Genomic DNA, 20,276 nt, shown 5'->3' on the forward strand with positions numbered 1-20,276 from the left:
CAGCCATGATAATCGGCACCATTGCAAGCTGCACTACTCACGCCTGGGACCTATTATCTTGCATGACTCACGCCGCGATATGATAACAAAAGTTTCGACACAATGAAGCCACAGCTGGCGCGCCGTCCAAATTCCATACAACTAGACAACAAAACCCCAGTACAGTCAAGTTGAGAAAATGGCGCGAAGCCATCACTGCACCACCCATCAGGGGTTAATGTTGGCTTCTCCGACCCTGTACACAAACAGGGCTTCTCCGACCCTGCACACAAACAGGGCTTCTCCGACCCTGCACACAAACAGGGCTTCTCCGACCCTGCACACAAACAGGGCTTCTCCGACCCTGCACACAAACAGGGCCGGAGAAGCGAACATTGACCCCTGATTTCCTCAGGATACGCACCACCCAGACTACACCGCATGACCACAAAAAACGCTCAACGGTGATTGGTTGGATTATGACGGGCATCACGCCATGCCCACGTGAACAAACACATCGCGATCAACCGATATTGTGACCAAATAAGGCAATGTTTTCGCGATCCAATAACCTATTTATTATGCAAATGATTTCCAATGTCTATGTATGAAAAACAGATGATTATAATAAAGCAGCGCGCCTGTATGACTCATTCACAGCTGCTAAGCCAGTCTGCCGATACGTTTGTAGCCTGTGCTGTGATGGTGTGTTTGATATTGTGTACACGTGGTTGCAAAGCTCGTTCATGAATAGTCGAGATCAGTCGAGATGAAATAGCCATACTCGGTGATACACATGTGGAGCTTGTGCACTCCTATTCGATTTTTTGACGTTGCAATTTTTGTTGCAGGTTGTGCAACTGATCCGAATTCTCCGGGAGATTACATATATACGCACCCCCTACTATCGGCTAATTGATGAGGAATTCGCTAGGAGGAGAAGAGCTATATTGAATGAATTCCATCCTCAATACTGATTGTAGCTAGGTTCTAAGGTGAGTTGATTTCTTCATTTTTTACACCGTGTCTGGTACTTCGCCAACTCTCCATCTCCCTTCCTACAGTACCAACACTCTAACAGGTAGCAGACTATCTGTCAAAAGTAGCAGACAGGCTTCTAGCAAATGTGGGCATTTCTGCACGAAACTGCAAAATAAAACTGCCTACATATTGCCAGGTACATGTACCCTCCTTATTTTCAACAATCGTCCCGAGTAAAAAATATGTGAAACCTTGCGGCTGTAGTAGTAAGTCTGCCCATTCAGACTAGCTTGATTTCTAAGGGTCAAGGTCAAACGGAATGCCCTTGACCTTCAAACTAGCTTAAGGGGGCTTCGTGACCTAATCGGATCGGTGGTATGGCGTATGGTGTTTTTTGAAGGGTTGGCTCTGGGTTTAAGTCCAGAATGATGATCAATCACGATTGATTGCAGTTAATGTCAGTTGGTCTGTCACTCTCTAACAGAGATTTAAAACTATGATATATCTGAGAATAGTCAGAAAGTAGGAAATAGACTGATGAAGGGCTCAATGAAGGTCCATTTGTAAATGTTATACCACATGGTTTGGGGGCTCCGGGAAGCAAAATACTGGTCGGATTTTGTTCTACTTTGTGATAGACCTGTGTAGCTTCTGCGCCTGATTACTAGTTTGCTTGTATTCGATCTGTTATGACTCTTAGAGCTCCTAAAGGGTTATTTGCAGGTGGGGAGATTATCGTTTTAACATTAATGTGGTCAGACTCGGAATGGGAAACAAAAAAAAACAATTCGAAAGACATATTTTTGGTTGATTTTTGATGAAGTGATATCACAATTCCTCGGGTTTTTTCACCACATTAGTTGAGAATCGACTACTCTTCTGCCGACATGAACTCTCCCCAGATTTTCAGAAGTATATCCGTCAGCTGGTTTGATGACAGCCTGCAGCTTCCAGATGAGGTTGTCTCCCAATGTTCCTACCCAGGAAGTGTTTCGTACGGGTGCATTAGTAGCTTTCCCCTTTCACTCTACTGTTTTGCAAGAGAAACATGAATACTCAATGTAGATTCTTTCAGTTTATTCAAAATTCAGTTGCAATTTCTTCTTTGCAAAGTGTAATTGCAAACTCTGTAAAGATAAAATGTTCAGGAAAATTTAGCAGTTTAGAAATCTTCTACCTACTGATGCGACCAGAATCTGGACGAGATGAATGTTACTTCCTTCAAGGACTTGATGATGCTGCCAATCTTGTAAAAGGTGTATAAACCTTAGAGGAAGAGGAGAAATTGTTCAAGAATGATACACTTTATCTGAATCACCCTGACCACCAGATGCCAGACAATGATGTGAGGTATTGCAGATAGCAACGATAATGAAATATAACCTCTTTCCTGCTCTGGATATTTCAATTTTCCACATCTCTGACCCATTTAGATGATCATAGATTATCTCTACAACGAAAAAAAAAATAAAGACTTCAGCTTCCAGTAATAGCGAGCTTACTGTTCGACGGTCTTGACTGGAATCAGGACATGGTGACACGCAAGGTAGGCTTGGTGATGCTGTGACTCTTGTGAAAAGTGTATAAACCTTGGGGGAAGATAAGGAATTGTTCATGAATGATAAACTTGGTGAAGTCTGAATCACCTTGACCACCATATGCTAAACAATGATGCCAAGGACCAGTAGGTAATAATTATGAAAGATACCACTTTTTCTGGCTCTGGATATTTCAATTGTCCACAAATGTGACTCGTTGAGATGGCCAAATATCTCTACAAAAGGAAGATGAAGACTTCACCTCCCAATGCAATCTTGTTTGGATCATGATATGAAATAAATGTTGGAGATAAAGAGAGTGGAAGAAAGAACACAGCCGTGAAGCAACTTGAATATTCTGCACAGGAAAGTGCTGCTTCTACCACAGATCTGAGAGTGCTGACCTTGGAATGTCATCTAACATCTCCTGTTGGCTGCCAACCTCTTCAGAAGGCTACATTCACCCTTTTCCAAAGCAAAATCGACCCTCTAGATGATTCGCACAGGAAAGTGCTGCTTCAAGAAGGAGCTCTTGCCTCTCTGAAAACCACAGATCTGACAATGATGGCCTTGGAATGTCATCTAACATCTCCTGTTGGCTGGCGACCTCTTCAGAAGGCTACATTCACCCTTTTCCAGAGCAAAATCGACCCCCTAGATGATTCGCACAGGAAAGTGCTGCTTCAAGAAGGAGCTTTTGCTTCTCTGAAAACAACAGATCTGACAATGATGGCCTTGGAATGTCATCTAACATCTCCTGTTGGCTGCCGACCTCTTCAGAAGGCTACATTCACCCTTTTCCAGAGCAAAATCGACCCCCTAGATGATTCGCACAGGAAAGTGCTGCTTCAAGAAGGAGCTCTTGCCTCTCTGAAAACCACAGATCTGACAATGATGGCCTTGGAATGTCATCTAACATCTCCTGTTGGCTGGCGACCTCTTCAGAAGGCTACATTCACCCTTTTCCAGAGCAAAATCGACCCCCTAGATGATTCGCACAGGAAAGTGCTGCTTCAAGAAGGAGCTTTTGCTTCTCTGAAAAAACAGATCTGACAGTGCTGACCTTTCAATGTCATCTACCAACTCCTGCCAGCTGCCAGACTCTTGAGAAGACCACATTCATCCATTTTCGAAGGAAAATTGATCCCCTGACAGGTTCTCATGATTTGCTTTTAAGCAACCTGGGAAATCGGACACCTCTGATCGGATATGAACTAACCAACCCCAAATTCCGCATCTGGAAATCCCTGAACACCTGAGAATAGGTGCGTATGACATTGATTTGACTGTCTTCTGTTTTTGATGAAAGATTACAATGCCAGTAACATCTTCTTTTTCATCAAGTCATGTAGAGTGGTGTTTCTCTCACCATGATAAAGTCAGTGGCAAAGAAAGAAGAAACAGGGTCTGCCAAATCGTTTCCTGAACCGATTCCAGTCTTTCTTGATCTTTCTCAGACAGGGAAGGTCGCCATTTAGTCAGAAGATATCACCACACACTTGAAGAAACTGGAGAATGAACAGTCATATTGGGTATGCTTTATTTCGACCTGCTGTATGGAAGATGACCACCCCTGGAATGGTTCACCCCTTCGCAAATGAACCCAAACCTCTTAAAGACTTCATTGATCTTTTGGACAAAGAACACTTAACACCACTATGGACAATGTTGACATTTTGACAATTTAAAGACCATTTCACACCTCTACCAATCGTCCATTGTCTTTGCTGGAGCTGTGTGTCAAGACCCATTCACACTTCTGAAAGCACAACCATACCATTGCCAGTGCGGAAACTGTTTGCCCTTAGGACAAAGGACTCTTTACATCTTTGTTGACAAAACATAAGTCAATGCTTGAACAGTTTGCCTTTTTAACAAGGAACTCTTCTGGCCTCTACGCCCACAAACATACCATTGTCTCTCACTGGAGCAGTTGTTCTTTGTGACAAGGACCTCATTCCAGCTCTGACACCACATTTGTGACCCGTCATGACGAAACAAGTCGCATGTCGCTCCGAGCTTGGCAGGTTGAGATGGACTGGTTGTTCATTTCACTTTTGTCTGCCTTTTGTGACACCTGAGTACATCAGTTTCTTCCAATTTGTCCTGGTGTCAATTTAGGCTCATCTTCTGTGTGACATGCGACTCATTTTGTCATGGTGGGTCACATATATAGGAATTGTCTTTCCTGGAACAGTTCGACTATTGGACAAAGAACTCTTCCCACCCCTATCATCACCAACATACCAATTGTCTTTGCTGGAGCAGTTCGACCATTGGACAAAGACATCTCTATCACCATAAACATACCAATTGTCTTTGCTGGAACAGTTCGACCATTGGACAAAGAACCCTTCCCACCCCTCTCATCACAAACAAACCAATTGTCTTTGCTGGAACAGTTCATCCATTGGACAAAGAACCCTTCCCACCCCTCTCATCACAAACAAACCAATTGTCTTTGCTGGAACAGTTCGACCATTGGACAAAGAACCCTTCCCACCCCTCTCATCACAAACAAACCAATTGTCTTTGCTGGAACAGTTCGTCCATTGGACAAAGAACCCTTCCCACCCCTATCATCACCAACATACCAATTGCCTTTCCTGGAACAGTTCGACCATTGGACAAAGAACCCTTCCCACCCCTATCATCACAAACATACTAATTGTCTTTGCTGGAACAGTTCGACCATTGGACAAAGAACCCTTCCCACCCCTCTCATCACAAACAAACCAATTGTCTTTGCTGGAACAGTTCGACCATTGGACAAAGAACCCTTCCCACCCCTCTCATCACAAACAAACCAATTGTCTTTGCTGGAACAGTTCGACCATTGGACAAAGAACCCTTCCCACCCCTCTCATCACAAACAAACCAATTGTCTTTGCTGGAACAGTTCGACCATTGGACAAAGAACCCTTCCCACCTCTATCACCATAAACATACCAATTGTCTTTGCTGGAACAGTTCGTCCATTGGACAAAGAACCCTTCCCACCCCTCTCATCACAAACAAACCAATTTTCTTTGCTGGAACAGTTCGTCCATTGGACAAAGAACCCTTCCCACCCCTATCATCACCAACATACCAATTGTCTTTGCTGGGACAGTTCGACCATTCGACAAAGAACCCTTCCCACCCCTATCATCACAAACATACCAATTGTCTTTGCTGGAACAGTTCGACCATTGGACAAAGAACCCTTCCCACCCCTATCATCACAAACATACCAATTGTCTTTGTTGGAACAGTTCGACCATTGGACAAAGAACCCTTCCTACCTTTATCATCACAAACATGCCAATTGTCTTTCCTGGAACAGTTCGACCATTGGACAAAGAACCCTTCACACCCCTATCATCACAAACATGCCAATTGTCTTTGCTGGAACAGTTCGACCATTGGACAAAGAACCTTTCCCACCCCTATCATCACAAACATACCAGTTGTCTTTGTTGGAACAGTTCGATCATTGGACAAAGAACTCATCCCACCCCTATCATCACAAACATACCAGTTGTCTTTCCTGGAACAGTTCGATCATTGGACAAAGAACCCTTCACACCCCTATCATCACAAACTTGTCAATTGTCTTTGCTGGAACAGTTCGATCATTGGACAAAGAACCCTTCCTACCTTTATCATCACAAACATACCAGTTGTCTTTGTTGGAACAGTTCGATCATTGGACAAAGAACTCTTCCCACCCCTATCATCACAAACATACCAGTTGTCTTTCCTGGAACAGTTCGATCATTGGACAAAGAACCCTTCCTACCTTTATCATCACAAACATACCAGTTGTCTTTCCTGGAACAGTTCGACCATTGGACAAAGAACCCTTCCCACCCCTATCATCACAAACATCACAAACATGCCAATTGTCTTTGCTGGAACAGTTCGACCATTGCTGGACGAAGAACCCTTCACATCTCTATCACCATAAACATACCAATTGTCTTTGCTTGGACAGTTCGACCATTGGACAAAGAACCCTTCCCACCCCTATCATCACCAACATATCAGTTGTCTTTCCTGGAACAGTTCGATCATTGGACAAAGAACTCATCCCACCATTATCATCACAAATATACCAATTGTCTTTGCTGGAACAGTTCGACCATGGACAAAGAACCCTTCCCACCCCTATCATCACCAACAAACCAATTGTCTTTGCTGGAACAGTTCGACCATTGGACAAAGAACCCTTCTTACCTTTATCATCACAAACATACCAATTGTCTTTGCTGGAACAGTTCGACCATTGCTGGACGAAGAACCCTTCCCATCTCTATCATCACGAACAAACCAATTGTCTTTGCTGGAACAGTTCGACCATTGCTGAACGAAGAACCCTTCCCATCTCTATCATCACAAACAAACCAATTGTCTTTGTTGGAACAGTTCTCCCATTGGACAAAGAACCCTTCCTACCTTTATCATTACAAACATACCAATTGTCTTTGCTGGAACAGTTCGACCATTGCTGGACGAAGAACCCTTTCCATCTCTATCATCACAAACAAACCAATTGTCTTTGTTGGAACAGTTCTCCCATTGGACAAAGAACCCTTCCTACCTTTATCATCACAAACATACCAATTGTCTTTGCTGGAACAGTTCGACCATTGCTGAACGAAGAACCCTTCCCATCTCTATCATCACAAACAAACCAATTGTCTTTGTTGGAACAGTTCGACCATTGCTGGACGAAGAACCCTTCATATCTCTGTCACCACAAACATACCAATAGTCTTTGCTGGAACAGTTCGACAATTGGACAAAGAACCCTTCCCATCTCTATCTTTACAAATGTACCAATTGTCTTTGCTGGAACAGTTCTCCCATTGGACAAAGACCCTTACAGATCACACTTCCACCATAAACATACCAATTGTCTTTGCTGGAGCAGTTCTCCCATTGGACAAAGACCCTTACAGATCACACTTCCACCATAAACATACCAATTGTCTTTACTGGAGCAGTTCGACCATTGGACAAAGACCCTTACAGATCACACTTCCACCATAAACATACCAATTGTCTTTGCTGGAGCAGTTCGACCATTGGACAAAGACACCTCTGTCACCATAAACATACCAATTGTCTTTGTTGGAACAGTTCGACCATTGGACAAAGAACCCTTCCCATCTCTATCTTCACAAATGTACCAATTGTCTTTGCTGGAACAGTTCTCCCATTGGACAAAGAACCCTTCCCACCCCTTTCATCACAAACATACCAATTGTCTTTGTTGGAACAGTTCGACCATTGGACAAAGACACCTCTGTCACCACAAACATTCCAATTGTCTTTGCTGGAACAGTTCGACCATTGGACAAAGAACCCTTCCCATCTCTATCATCACAAACATACCAATTGTCTTTGCTGGAACAGTTCGACCATTGGACAAAGACACCTCTGTCACCACAAACATACCAATTGTCTTTGCTGGAACAGTTCGACCATTGGACAAAGACACCTCTGTCACCACAAACATACCAATTGTCTTTGCTGGAACAGTTCGTCCATTGGACAAAGAAATCTTCCCACCTCTGTCACCACAAACCTACACGTGTCTTTGATTTCCGTGATCTCTCGGGCTCTGGTCAGTTGTTCATGTAGAGCCGACAGATTGGTGTCCCAGAAAGAAATGTAGTTGTACCTCCTTCCTCTTGGGATACTCTCCTTTGCAGCATCGAGGACTGCTTGTCTGAATGCCTTCGCCTTTTTGTTGATACTCTTTTCTGCTACTGGTAACGCCAGGTGTTGAAAGAGAGGCCAGGTCGCTTTTTTGAAGTTCCAACTTGGGGGGAAGTTTTCTGGGACAATTTTGTGGGAGGTTGAGATGGATGATCACTGGCCGGTGGTCGCTACCTCCGAGTTGCTGGCACACTACCCTGGTGCTGATTCTCTCAATATTCTTCGATGCCATTGCTAGATCTGGGGTGCTGGTTGTTCTCCATCTCTTGGAATAGTAAGTTGTTGTGTCGTCAGGATCATTGAGAAGGAGAAGATTATTGTTAATTGACCAGACTTCAACCTCTTCCCTTTTCTTGTCCAAATCGCTGTACCCCCAGCTTGGGGAGTGGCTGTTAAAATCTCCTAGAATCATCCAGTCGTCGTTGGATGGTTCTGTCTGATCCAAACAGATCATCTGGTCTGGAGGGGAGTACACATTGAAGACGGTTAGGGGTTCTCACTTCTTGGTGATGAGCTTAATGCCAATGAACTCTATGTCATCCGTTTGTTCTGACTTTTTATCAAGGACTGATGGTGAACTGTTCTTTACTAGAATAAGTACTCCTCGTTTTGATCTTTCCTCCCTATCATATCGAAATGTCTCGTATCCTCTGACGGTAAAACCATGGTTGCTCTTCAAGTGTGTTTCTTGTTCACAGCACACATCAATCGGACTTTGTCTCAGGAAATTTTCGAGGTCAGTTTTTAGTTTCTCACTCCTTCTGCTTCCACTGAGCGATGCGAAGGTGGTTGGCCCCAGTAGCTCTACTCTGGTTCATCCTAGAGCCTTCAATGAACTCAGAGTCGCCAGTCACACAAGGTGGGCCCCTTCGAGGCAGGGGTGTACCCCCTACCTGACTGTTAATCACAAATCACAGCGCTAATATGAAAACTTAAAGAGGGCAAAGGTCAACGCCGATCGCACGTTGTCCAACCTCGTCGCTTGTTTTGGCAACGGTCCAACTAATGCAATTGTTAGTGTATTTTTAGAATCCGTTTAATGGGCACAGGGTTGAAGGCTGAAATTCGTTCTCCTGGGATAGCCAAGACAAAAACTAGCTTTAACTCCACAAACTCTGAAGTGCTTTTCATCTACCTGTTTCCCAGTGCCATGGCAAAACATGAAGTATCACAATTTTAAATCGTATTGTCATGGATAGTTCAAATCGTATTGTCGCTCAGAATCGGATACTACTGCAGTTACTGAGATCGTTGTTCTGATTGGTCCAAAATCGAGGCTACTTGCCTTGGCCAACGAACAGTTTCTGAGGCGGAAAATGTCAAGGGTTTGGATGTGTGAGTGATAAAACATTGTGGGTCAAGATGGGAGGATCATTGCTTTGTACGAGTCAGTGAATGCTGTAATGTTTGGAGACCTATGGAGTTTGGTGCCAAGACTGATTTCAGTACGAATTGAAAAACATTTTATCCCTACAAAACAAAGAACATTGTCTAGAGATAAGAGAATACCGATCTCGATGACCGAGTGGTTCACGGTGAGTGATTAAGTCATCCGCGTCGTGAACGGTAGGTCAAAGGTTCGGGGCTCGCCTGCATCTTTCCGATGCTAGCCACCAACTAGTTAAATATAGGGTACAGACTGCCTACCCACCAGACGCCAGGCATGAGAGACAGAGTTTGGAAGTAAAGGGTGTCCCACAAGCCAAAGTTGGCTGGCCCTTTCTACACCAGCAAACATGAACTTATTGTTGGCCAACATCGTGTTGGGCCCTGTTGGCAGAGGCATGTTGCTCTGTCCCCAAACATTCGCCAACATGATGTTGTCTCATGTTGGCCAACAATTGTTTGGTCATGTTTGTTAGTGTAGACCAGGCTTTAGGATGACACTATAATGTACACACATTACTTTAGACTCATTCTTCCTGTATTACAAGTAGCCCACGAACCAGTGTACCATTGGCTGCAGTACACAGTACACAGCCTATGGTGAGGGAATTATTTGGGGCAATTTAACAGGATTGCGCTGATGACTAATGCTTACTGGTGCGCAATTATCGTAATTGACCCAATTATCGCAATTGACACAATTATCCCCCACTTAAAGGAGTGCGCCATTCATTTAATTGCAGGCAAGTTAAATAGAAACGCAGTGGATCTACCATGTGCCACCATAGAATCTATTATGGGATCCCAGTGTAATACAGATCTTAAACCAGTTTCTCAATTCAAACTCGAAAAGTTATTATCATGATCATCTTTTCGCTTTGTAACCATGAAATGGTTTTTGCTACTGTTTGTATTGGCGTGAGGGCGTCTTTACACATAAGGAGACTATAGACCCTTTGCAATGACGTCACGATGTCGGCCATGTTGGGGCCAGATATAACGTGATGACGTCACGATGTCGGCCATGTTGGGAGCCAGATATAGACGTGATGACGTCACGATGTCGGTCATGTTGGGTCTCACTAGCCAGTGCAATGGCCGGGCCTACCTGGCTCCACAAATGGCGCGACGTCATTTCATGCATACCCCTGTTCAAGTGGCTGTCGACCTTGCAGTATATCACTCTCACACATAAACCTATACATTTCTGAATAGCTTGTCGCTTCTAGAATACATCTGGCCAGCTTTCATTGTTATCAAGTAATTCAGTCATGAGAACATGGGGGCAGCACAATACATGAGACACCCTGTACATCGATGAAAATTTTGAAAATTTCGCCTTGCCGCCTTATAACTTGACAATTAACATGGATGGTGAAATAATATTTTTATAAACTTCTACTTATCACCTTGAGAAAGCCAAATAATAACAATTTTAAATTTTGATACCAAAATAGGGTGTCGTTGCGGCTTTTCTTTGAGCATTTTGACCGCGAAGTCTCACCTTGAGAACATGTGCACTCTGACAGGAACCAGTTCATGTCAACATCCGATTGAGCTATACATAGCATGCGAGGCCTGGTCACTGCGGACGTGCACAGAAGAAGCTGATATTTTCCTCAAATAATCGTCAGAGCTACCTCTTCACAAAATACCCAGGACACCGACATTTGAACATGCAGCAATAGCGATATGATAGGCTCATCTGTATCCATGGTAATCGCCTGAGATTGAAGAACTTTTTTTTTAAGGGGGACCAATGTTGACCTGATCACCACTGGCTAGTGAGACCTTGGGAGCCAGATCTAACGTGATGACGTCACGATGTCGGCCATGTTGGGGGCCAGATATAAGGTGATGACGTCGGCTTTCTTCTTTTCAGGACTTCGCGTCAGGACTTGCGCAAAGCGTCACAACATAGCGTCGCGCTCGTGACCGCACTGTTCGCGGCCATCTTGGGGGCATTGTGACGCATATTGCAAAGCGTCTGTTGCATTGAGTTGTGCCAAAACCCACTGAAAATGTGCTATTCTAAATTTGAATTGTCCTTATGTTTGTAGCCTTCAATGTTAAAGGAGCATGTATACTGTTTTTATAACGGCAGTTGGTAATATATGCTACCATCAGCCATGCATATAATAATCTGTAGCCTTCGTCGTCCAGGGAGGAAGTGCCAATTGAAAGCCATTGTGTCAGGCCAGACAAAACAGTTTTGCTGCGCGGACACCGTTTCCAGGTCCAACATATATTATGATGCTAATAATGAATCTTTTATATAGCGCAATGACACAATAGTTCTCGGTCAAGATGCTTTTGGATGTCGTGCCATTACCCCAGTCTCCACATAAACCAATGGGTTTCATTCTGTGTCACGTACTGCCTTTTGAAAATAAAATCTATTGTAATGAAAGCGGTGTGCTGCGACCCCAGCTTCTGAAGTCATGAAAATGGTGTCCTGTCCTTGTTGTTTGTTGGCGGGATGGATTTGGGACAGTGATAATGTACTTGATGATGTGTGAATTCTGTACCAACCCGTGCATATTGACATTGAGGTTTCTGTCCACCAGTTTGACAGCAGTGTGGATGTCTATATATATATATATTCAGTGGCTTCATTCGAATCCTCATCCTGTAGTTATAAACAGTTTTGGGAATAACAATATATGGAATGTCTGGTGAGTAGGGGATGTACATACTTCCGTTTATATTTTACGCTATTTCGGTGCTTTTGCACTGCAATGAATAACGTTTCCTGCCACACCCTCACAGCTGGCATTAGTTGTTACTTTGCTAAGTCGGCTGGGCTACTGCCCGAGCCGCGAACGGCTCATGCCGCAAGAGCTTCTCCCGGTTTCCGTAGCATTAAGCGACTAGAAGTAATACTCCCCCTGGATGCTGGTCTATCGCAAGATGTTCCACAGCTCCGAATCATTCTTCACTTCATTCTTCTCTAATATCATTTCGTTTTTCGTCATCTCTTTCTCACAGGAAATGCCCTCAGAATGACATGTGGTGAAAACAAGATGGCCACGCCCAAGAAGAAGTCACCATATCCCAAAGATGCGCGGTCTAATTTCGATCAAGTCATTCCAAAAACCGAGGTGATTTTAACTTCATATTTCGCCTTTTCATTAAAAGGTATCGCTGTTTCTGTTCTTGCAGATCGTGGCAACTTCGCCGTTGGACGTTTTGTCCGCCATTTTTGACCAAATTACTCCGAACTTTCGCTGAACCACACAAAACCTTGATGGATACCGAAGTAGCCTTCAAGGTAAGATTCGGCTCCCTGGCTCCAGTTGGTAGAACTAGGTGCTAGATTATTTTGTGTTTCGTGTCAGTTGTTGAGTAGGAGTTCGCGGAGGACATATTAGGCATGTTTCGCAACCCCTACGAACGACGAAGGTCTGTCGTGTCCTCAAGCCATGGGCCAATTCATTTACGCGACACTCGTAAATCATCTTCGGTACTAATTTGTACGAGGAATCGCGGAAACTTTCGAAAAAACTCATCAATAAAGTACGTTTACATACTTCGTACTTCGTTGTGCGTAGCTCTTCGTAAGGTTTGCGAAACCTGTCTATTGTCTTGCCTGCCTAGCTGCCTATATTGTCCCTTTAAATTGTTTCTCTGCTTGGTGCTTGAATCCTTTTAATCTCGCGAAAAATCGAACACAGAGGACCAGAGAGACATTGTGTGAAACTGCATTTCTATTTTCCTGGACCACCAGTAATCACGTGACTATCACGAACAGCGTATCCCTTCATTCTCATTCCCGGTGCTCATTTTATCACTTTTGTCGTTTTGCCATATTATCTTAAAGTAGATTTGATTATATTTTCAAAATCGTTTCTGCTCTCGTTACAGATACACGAGAGTGATCTAGAGGTCAACGACCTTCGCCACAGGGGCGAGTCCATTCTGTCGGGCTACAAAACCGAGATCTCGCGACAACACGATGAGATCAAAAACCTTCAAGCTGCCGTCAAAGCAAAGGAGGAGTCGTTACGGCGGAAGAATATCTTAATCAAGGAGCAAGATGCCGAGATAACGCGGCTTAACTCGGAGCCGCGAGTTGTGAGTAAGGAAAAAAATGGCCATTGTAAAAGTTGCGATGAGTTACGATCTGCCCTTGAAGAGTTTCAAGAATTGATTGAAAAGGACTTCAATTTGGACAGCATCAAAGCGATGCTTGTTGAAAAGGATAAAAAGTTGGCGGAGACGGAAAAAAGATTGGCAGAGTCGGAAAGAAAGTCAGCGGGGAGTGTTGAGAGATTGGAGGAGTGGAAGTTAAAGGTTACGTCTGCTCGGAATGAGACTTTCACGTTGAAAAAAGAGGTTCGCGACCTGAAGAGAAGGATTGAATCGGATGACGATCGGTCGCCGGTGTTTACGAACGAGTATATTTCATCTTGTAAGGAATCGCTGCAGGCGGCTTTGGAATCGGTGGCAGAGGCCAATCCTGATGAGGAAAATGACGTTCTTGGTACGATGAGAACTCGTACAGCAGCGCTGTGTAGTTATTTTAATCAGTTATTAGGACACTGCCGCTCTTGTTCACGCCAAGACCAGGATTCTGGGATTGAAGAATCTGACTCTGAAAAAAAGACTAAGTCGAAAGTTATTTCGGGGAAGATTTGCAGCGATTGTAAAGGTTTGAAGGAGCGTTACGCTGCTTTATGTAATGTGAACGACCGACTCGTCGAGGCATTGGTGAAATATGAGGACATGACCTTGATGCTGAAGGTCACGACGCAGCATCAGCTGCTCTGGGGGCCGTCGTTCTCACGTGTCATGAAGATGATATCGAATTTGAACATGCCGCCGTGTACGGATTCGTTCGCCAGGAATTGGCAGGCGATGATAGTGCCGCAGCTGGAGAGGTTAAAGGTCAAGGTCGAGGAGAGAGCCGCACACGGACGTGACAGATCGCGTACGGTAAGTGTGTGATTGGTGTTGTGAAGGTGCGCCGCAGGAAAGCAATTTTTGTTGCAGTGTTGTGCGATAATTGTTAATGCTGTCACGTTTCTACGACAAGAATTGCACAATCCTGCCACCTGCATAATAAAAGGGTATTGAAATCAAGCTGTAACTTGTTATATGGCAGTAGACAGGCAGTTTTGTGTTGCACAGTATGGTTGTAATTATCAAAGGTCGCAGTGACAGCAACCTCTTATTCACTGGGAGCAGTAGATGGCTGCTCCACAGTATGATTGTGGATGCCCAGTTTGGATATTAGAATACAATATGCTGCCTCATTGAAGACCTAACAGCACCTGACTGAGTTTACAGTAGGCCTGTGCCAAGATACATTACTTCTGAAACCACAGTATTTTTCATAAATGTTGACAAAACCAGTATATATCTTGTTATAACTGACAAACCATTTGAAATTTGAATGCATTCCCTCTCCCAGTGTTACCATATTGAGCTGCGAAACTGTATTTTGGAAAAAAGAAGCAGATCAAAATATGAACCGTTTATTGTTCCAGGATTCCTCCGCTACTGAATCGAGCTCCCGAACAAACAAACGGAAACGCCGATTGTCTGACTCAACCGACGCTGCCACTGCCAGTGAAGCTGAAGCGGTCCAAAAGAAGGGTAAGACTGCACTGCTGACTAGTGAGGTTGAGACGTCACATATGCCGGATAACGTGTCACTTAGTAGGCCTGCCACGCCTGCTCTAAGGGCGCATACGCCAGTGTCAAGGTCGCAAACGCCGCAGTCACGACCGGGCACAGTCGCCCCTAGTATCGTCAGTGTTAAATCGGAGCCAGTTCATCAATCTGATGCATCGCAGATTGACGCTCCAGCAGACGTACCGAGAGGAGAGACATCATCCGCTTCAAATCCAGGCAGACAGGAAGAGACACCTAGTGATTCACATCAAAACAACAATCCGTACCGTATTCAACCTGAGGTTCTGAAAAGAATCCAGGCAGAGGCTCCGAGAATCGTTGAGAAGGTTGAAGCAGCAGACGCATCAAATAGCCTAACGTCTGCTGCGAATGTCAGTTTCACTCAAGGTTTGATGCAGTGGCTGGAGAAGGAATCGGCTGGCATTCTCGAGCAGGCGGTACTGACGTCTGCTCAGGCAGAGGCAACTGGGATTAGACGGGCGCCACAGGTTTCCTCGAGGCATTCCAGAACCAGTTCGTTTACCCAAGATTCACCTGGTGATTCTGATTTGACTGCTCATATCCAGGAAGTCTTTGCACGAGTAACAGGAACTTCTTCGCCTCAGAGTCAAGGCCAGTTCATTTCTGCTGAAGGTCAAGGTCAGCCTGTTGCTATGGAGTCAAAAAGGGGGGATCCTGGAGGTCAAGGTGAAAGTTCTTTAAACTTTATTAGGGTGGAGAATATGCTTGTGACAAAGTACATAATGTTGATGGATGAGAGAAATAAAGTGCAAAGCCAAGGACCTAAAATGGACAGACTAAACATGGAGATAAAAGACCTTCTTCAGCGATGGGAGCGCTTGCAAGCACTCAGAGGAAATAGTCCTTCATCCGAACAGCTGACAACGACATCAGAGCAGACGCTAGCCCCAGCCCGGAGACCACGGCAGACGACACCTGTTGACAAGCAAACGACACCAGTGTCTGGAAATGAACGTATCACCATGTCAATTGTCTCACCATTGCCAGCGCCGTCAGTCGAACAACTTACCAAACGGTTGAATATAACAAATAACTTCTTCTGTGGTACCCCACGTGTTCATCAGAGTGTTCCCCAGCATCCACACCCTAGCACTCTTCTGAATACCACCGAGTCGCAGCCACAGACGCCCCCTAGTGTTGAGAATGTGCTACAAGCTGTTACCCCCACCTCGGTGGTGACCCCTATTAGTCAGACACAGAACAATATTCACCCATCCATGCCTCATCTCGGTGGGCAACAGATGCCGATGATGCCGCAGGCGACACCGCCAATCCTCTCTCATCTGTCATCACATGTGCAATATCTAAATAGCCTGGTAACCCAGCAGCATGGTAATCGGCAGGTACAGCCGCTGCCGCACATCGATGTACCCACTCAACCTCAGCAAAGGTTTTTTCCGAACCCAACTGAGCAGTTAGAAACCAACCCATCAAGGCGAACATGGCAGAATCTATCTGGTTGTGGCACTCAAGGTCAAGGTCAAGGTAGTAGGGGTGTTGAGGCATCTTCAAGTAATCCGTCAGCAGTGACACGGGTCTCCTCCCATGAACAGCGGAACTTTTCTGTAAACCAAGCCGGAAGAAGTCAAGGTCAGGTTCAAGGCTTTGGCCAAGGTCACGGTCAAGTACAACACAGTCAAGGTCAAGTTAGTAGGGGTGTTGAGGCATCTTCAAGTAATCCGTCAGCAGTGACACGGGTCTCCTCCCATGAACAGCGGAACTTTTCTGTAAACCAAGCCGGGAGAAGTCAAGGTCAGGTTCAAGGCTGTGGCCAAGGTCACGGTCAAGTGCAACACAGTCAAGGTCAAGTTAGTAGGGTTGTTGAGGCATCTTCAAGTAATCCGTCAGCAGTGACACGGGTCTCCTCCCATGAACAGTGGAACTTTTCTGTAAACCAAGCCGGGAGAAGTCAAGGTCAGGTTCAAGGCTTTGGCCAAGGTCACGGTCAAGTGCAACACAGTCAAGTTCAAGGTCATGGTCAAGTCCAAGGTCAGCACCAGCATGTTGATCAACGTGGCGCTGTCCACTGGGTACCAAATGAATATAGAACATCACAACCTGGCCAACTATTGACAGCTCGTCCACAGTTCTGGCTCCCTCCGCCGCCACCTCAGACCCCATCAACAGTTAGGCAGTACCAGAACACTTTTAATGTCATGCGCAAATGAATATTTGATAAAGACAAATGTTGCCCTTCAAATGGGGACTAGGCAGGGGCAGGGGGGGTGGCCCTTTTCAGGTGACTAATAAACACAGTAAGGGCCCTGGATCATGTCAGATTCATCACTAAATAGTGTTTCAGCTGAAGAGTTTAAGCAGGACGCGGCACACCAGTTTCTGGATATACTTTAGTTTTTTACACTCTGGACGCATTGTACCGGCCTCGTCCTGTCCATGACGCAATGGACTACCACAGGAGTCTGATTTTTGGGGATAGACGTATAAGAGATGTAGAGAGATTACTAGTGAAGGAACACATATAACAATTGAACGATGGAAAAATCTTATTCTGTGTCCAAGATGATCGATTTAGTTTGAGGAATTTAATTGCTGCGCAAACGGGCGACTTTCATTGCTGCGACCTTGATGACAACTAGCGGGTGATTGTAGTGTAACCAAATGACCCTCCCCTTCCAATTCTCACTTGTACAACCAGGACAAGGAATACCGGTATACCACTGCCAAAACAATCGGTGAGTACTAATCCCTTGTCTCTCTATTCGGCCCCTATTCTTTACCTCAAATTGCAGAAAATACACTCGAAAACGATGCTTTTCATTGATGTCGGGCATTTTTCGTGGGTCCTGCTTTAAGAATCACCCTGTACCTTTTAAGGAACGCAATCAGCTCCTCTGGTGTCAAGATTGGCAGTTGGCTTTGACGTGGCGCGCATGCGCCTGGCTTCGCCTGTCTTCAGTCCAGCCGCCATGTTGTCCAAACATATTTTCACAACTTGCTCCCACAAAAACCGAAAATAATCACGGTAAGAACATATTAGACTCTAAATTTCCAACCAAAATTTTAGTTTACAACACAAGTATCACATTCAGTTGTTTAAATAGTTTCAAAAGTCGACTGAGTTCACATATTTTGGGTTTGAAGATTGGTAATTTTCGTGTGTTGTGTGGCATGGTATTTGTACATGTCCAACCTCATTCGAAAGAAAATTGTCCCAAGTTTTTGGTGGAGGGAATTGTTGAAAGTCAGTGAGGGCGAGCTTGTGGGTCATGTTGATAATTATTCTTGGGTACCGTGCTGATTGAAAGTCTAAATCTGCCCTTGGAAAAGATTTTCACCCATGAATGAGGTTTGAGACAAATTCTTAGGTTGAGGTGTTCGACATGGATTACATAACCATAGACCAGCATTGAATAAAAGGCCAACCAGATCATATCCGGACCATTTTGTTTTTATTGTGGTTTTTGGAGGCCTTCCAATGTTTTGTACACAATAACGCACTTCCATTTTTATATTTGTACAGAAGTTATACGGCGTGTATTAGAGACGTGTTTGATTCAGCGCTGTCACGAATCCGTGTTTTCCTGATGGAATTCGGTCATTCTGAAATCACTTCAATGTTGACAGATTGCACAGGCACCTGGATAATATAATGAAATGAGTGTAGTTTCTCAAAATAAATCTGAATCTGAATTATTTCTACTTCGAGTAGATTGTCCGAAAATAGTGATGTTGATTTTCCTCTAGTCTTTTTTGTAGGCAACGCGGCAAATACAGATGCCTTCAGACTTGATTTGTTCAGGTGTAGTACCGTCTTACCAATGCTACCGTATTTTGATCTCTCGTTTTATTTTGTATATTTGCAGGTCCTTCATGTTCGAATTGTACAAACCAACGCCATGATGAAAGCCTTACGTATGACTACTACATGTCAAGACAAACGCCATGATGAAAGCCTTAATTGACACGAATGCCATTCGAATCCGACTTTATATTTCCTTTTTGTCTGTAACCTTCTTCTTTCTTCTGTATGTTTTCAAAGTGAAATAATAAACGTTATAATTTATATTATATCTTCCTTCTTTCCCCCCAGGTTACGAGGTTAGTTAGCGCACTAACAAATATCAAAAAATCTTTTTTGATTTTCTTCTTATTTGTCTTTGGATATGTCTCTCAATAATCTCTAAACATCCTTTCCAAACAGTAATGAATCAATAAACCAATGATTCAATCTGTTTTCTTCTTGGATTTTATGATTGTCTCCTGAACAAAGTTCTCCTGAATCTTCTCTCCTGTGTTTTTTCTTCAAAATTGTACTAAGTCCACAGCAGGCTAAAAAATAATCGAGCGTGACTCCGCTCCGTAACTTTTCCATGGTTTTTTTTTGAAAAATACGCTAAGTACAAAATCGCTGAGTCATCCTTTTTTCCTTTAAAAATTCTTGAAAAATACGCTAAGTCCACAAAACTCGAAAAATAAATTGTGCGTGACCTCCCCTCGTAACTTTTTTCCTCTGCAAAGTTACGGAGCGAGGTCACGCTCGAGTTTTTTTTTGACGTTTTTGGAGATAGCCTATATTCTGAGGGTCCCCCTTTTTTTGGGCAAAATCCGTTGATCCAGGAGTGTATAAGGCTTGTAATCCTTTGCAAAGTTCAATTGTTATTGTTATTGAGTTGAATTGTTATCTTATTGTTCAACTATCAATACATTATTCGTCTTCAAGGCTAACATTATGTGCCAATTGAAGTTTAGTGAGCGATGTTGTCAGAGTTCTTTGATCAGTTTACTGAACAACTTGTGTAATACCAAGTGAATAGTGTAAAGTATTTATGAGTTGAGCAAAAGAGTGCAAGTTTGATGTGTACAATTGCTGGTGAAAACGTCTAAGGAGAAACTATGAAATGATCTGTTCGTCTCGGAATAGGCAAGCCTATTTGAACAGTTTCAAAGTCCCTTTTTGACATTTTACCAGCAATTGAACAGAAATAGCATCAAACATGAATAATTCTGCCACACATAAATAGTTCACGCTAAACAAAATGGTGAAAAACAAGTTGTTCAGCAAATTAA

At 43.9% G+C, this 20,276-nt stretch overlaps 1 protein-coding gene across 4 annotated transcripts in view; it reads left to right on the forward strand.

Annotated features, from left to right (window-relative positions):
* The first annotated feature begins 630 nt into the window (after positions 1-630).
* The window catches only part of LOC135499085 (uncharacterized), a 120,746-nt gene continuing 101,100 nt past the window's right edge, over positions 631-20,276 (forward strand). Inside the window, exons 1-6 of one of the 4 annotated variants that reach the window (XM_064789724.1) lie at positions 631-974; positions 12,579-12,691; positions 13,455-14,525; positions 15,080-17,941; positions 18,084-18,231; positions 19,073-19,272. In XM_064789724.1, the coding sequence (XP_064645794.1) occupies positions 12,593-12,691; positions 13,455-14,525; positions 15,080-17,416 (3,507 nt within the window). In that variant the 5' untranslated portion in view covers positions 631-974; positions 12,579-12,592 and the 3' untranslated portion in view covers positions 17,417-17,941; positions 18,084-18,231; positions 19,073-19,272. Of the gene's footprint in view, positions 975-12,578; positions 12,692-12,752; positions 12,862-13,454; positions 14,526-15,079; positions 17,942-18,083; positions 18,232-19,072; positions 19,273-20,276 lie in introns of those variants that run through there. The other 3 variants (XM_064789723.1, XM_064789726.1, XM_064789725.1) reach the window with 3 other exon arrangements.

The sequence above is a fragment of the Lineus longissimus genome, chromosome 14 (assembly GCF_910592395.1).
Source record: "Lineus longissimus chromosome 14, tnLinLong1.2, whole genome shotgun sequence".
Taxonomy (NCBI): Eukaryota; Metazoa; Nemertea; class Pilidiophora; order Heteronemertea; family Lineidae; genus Lineus; species Lineus longissimus.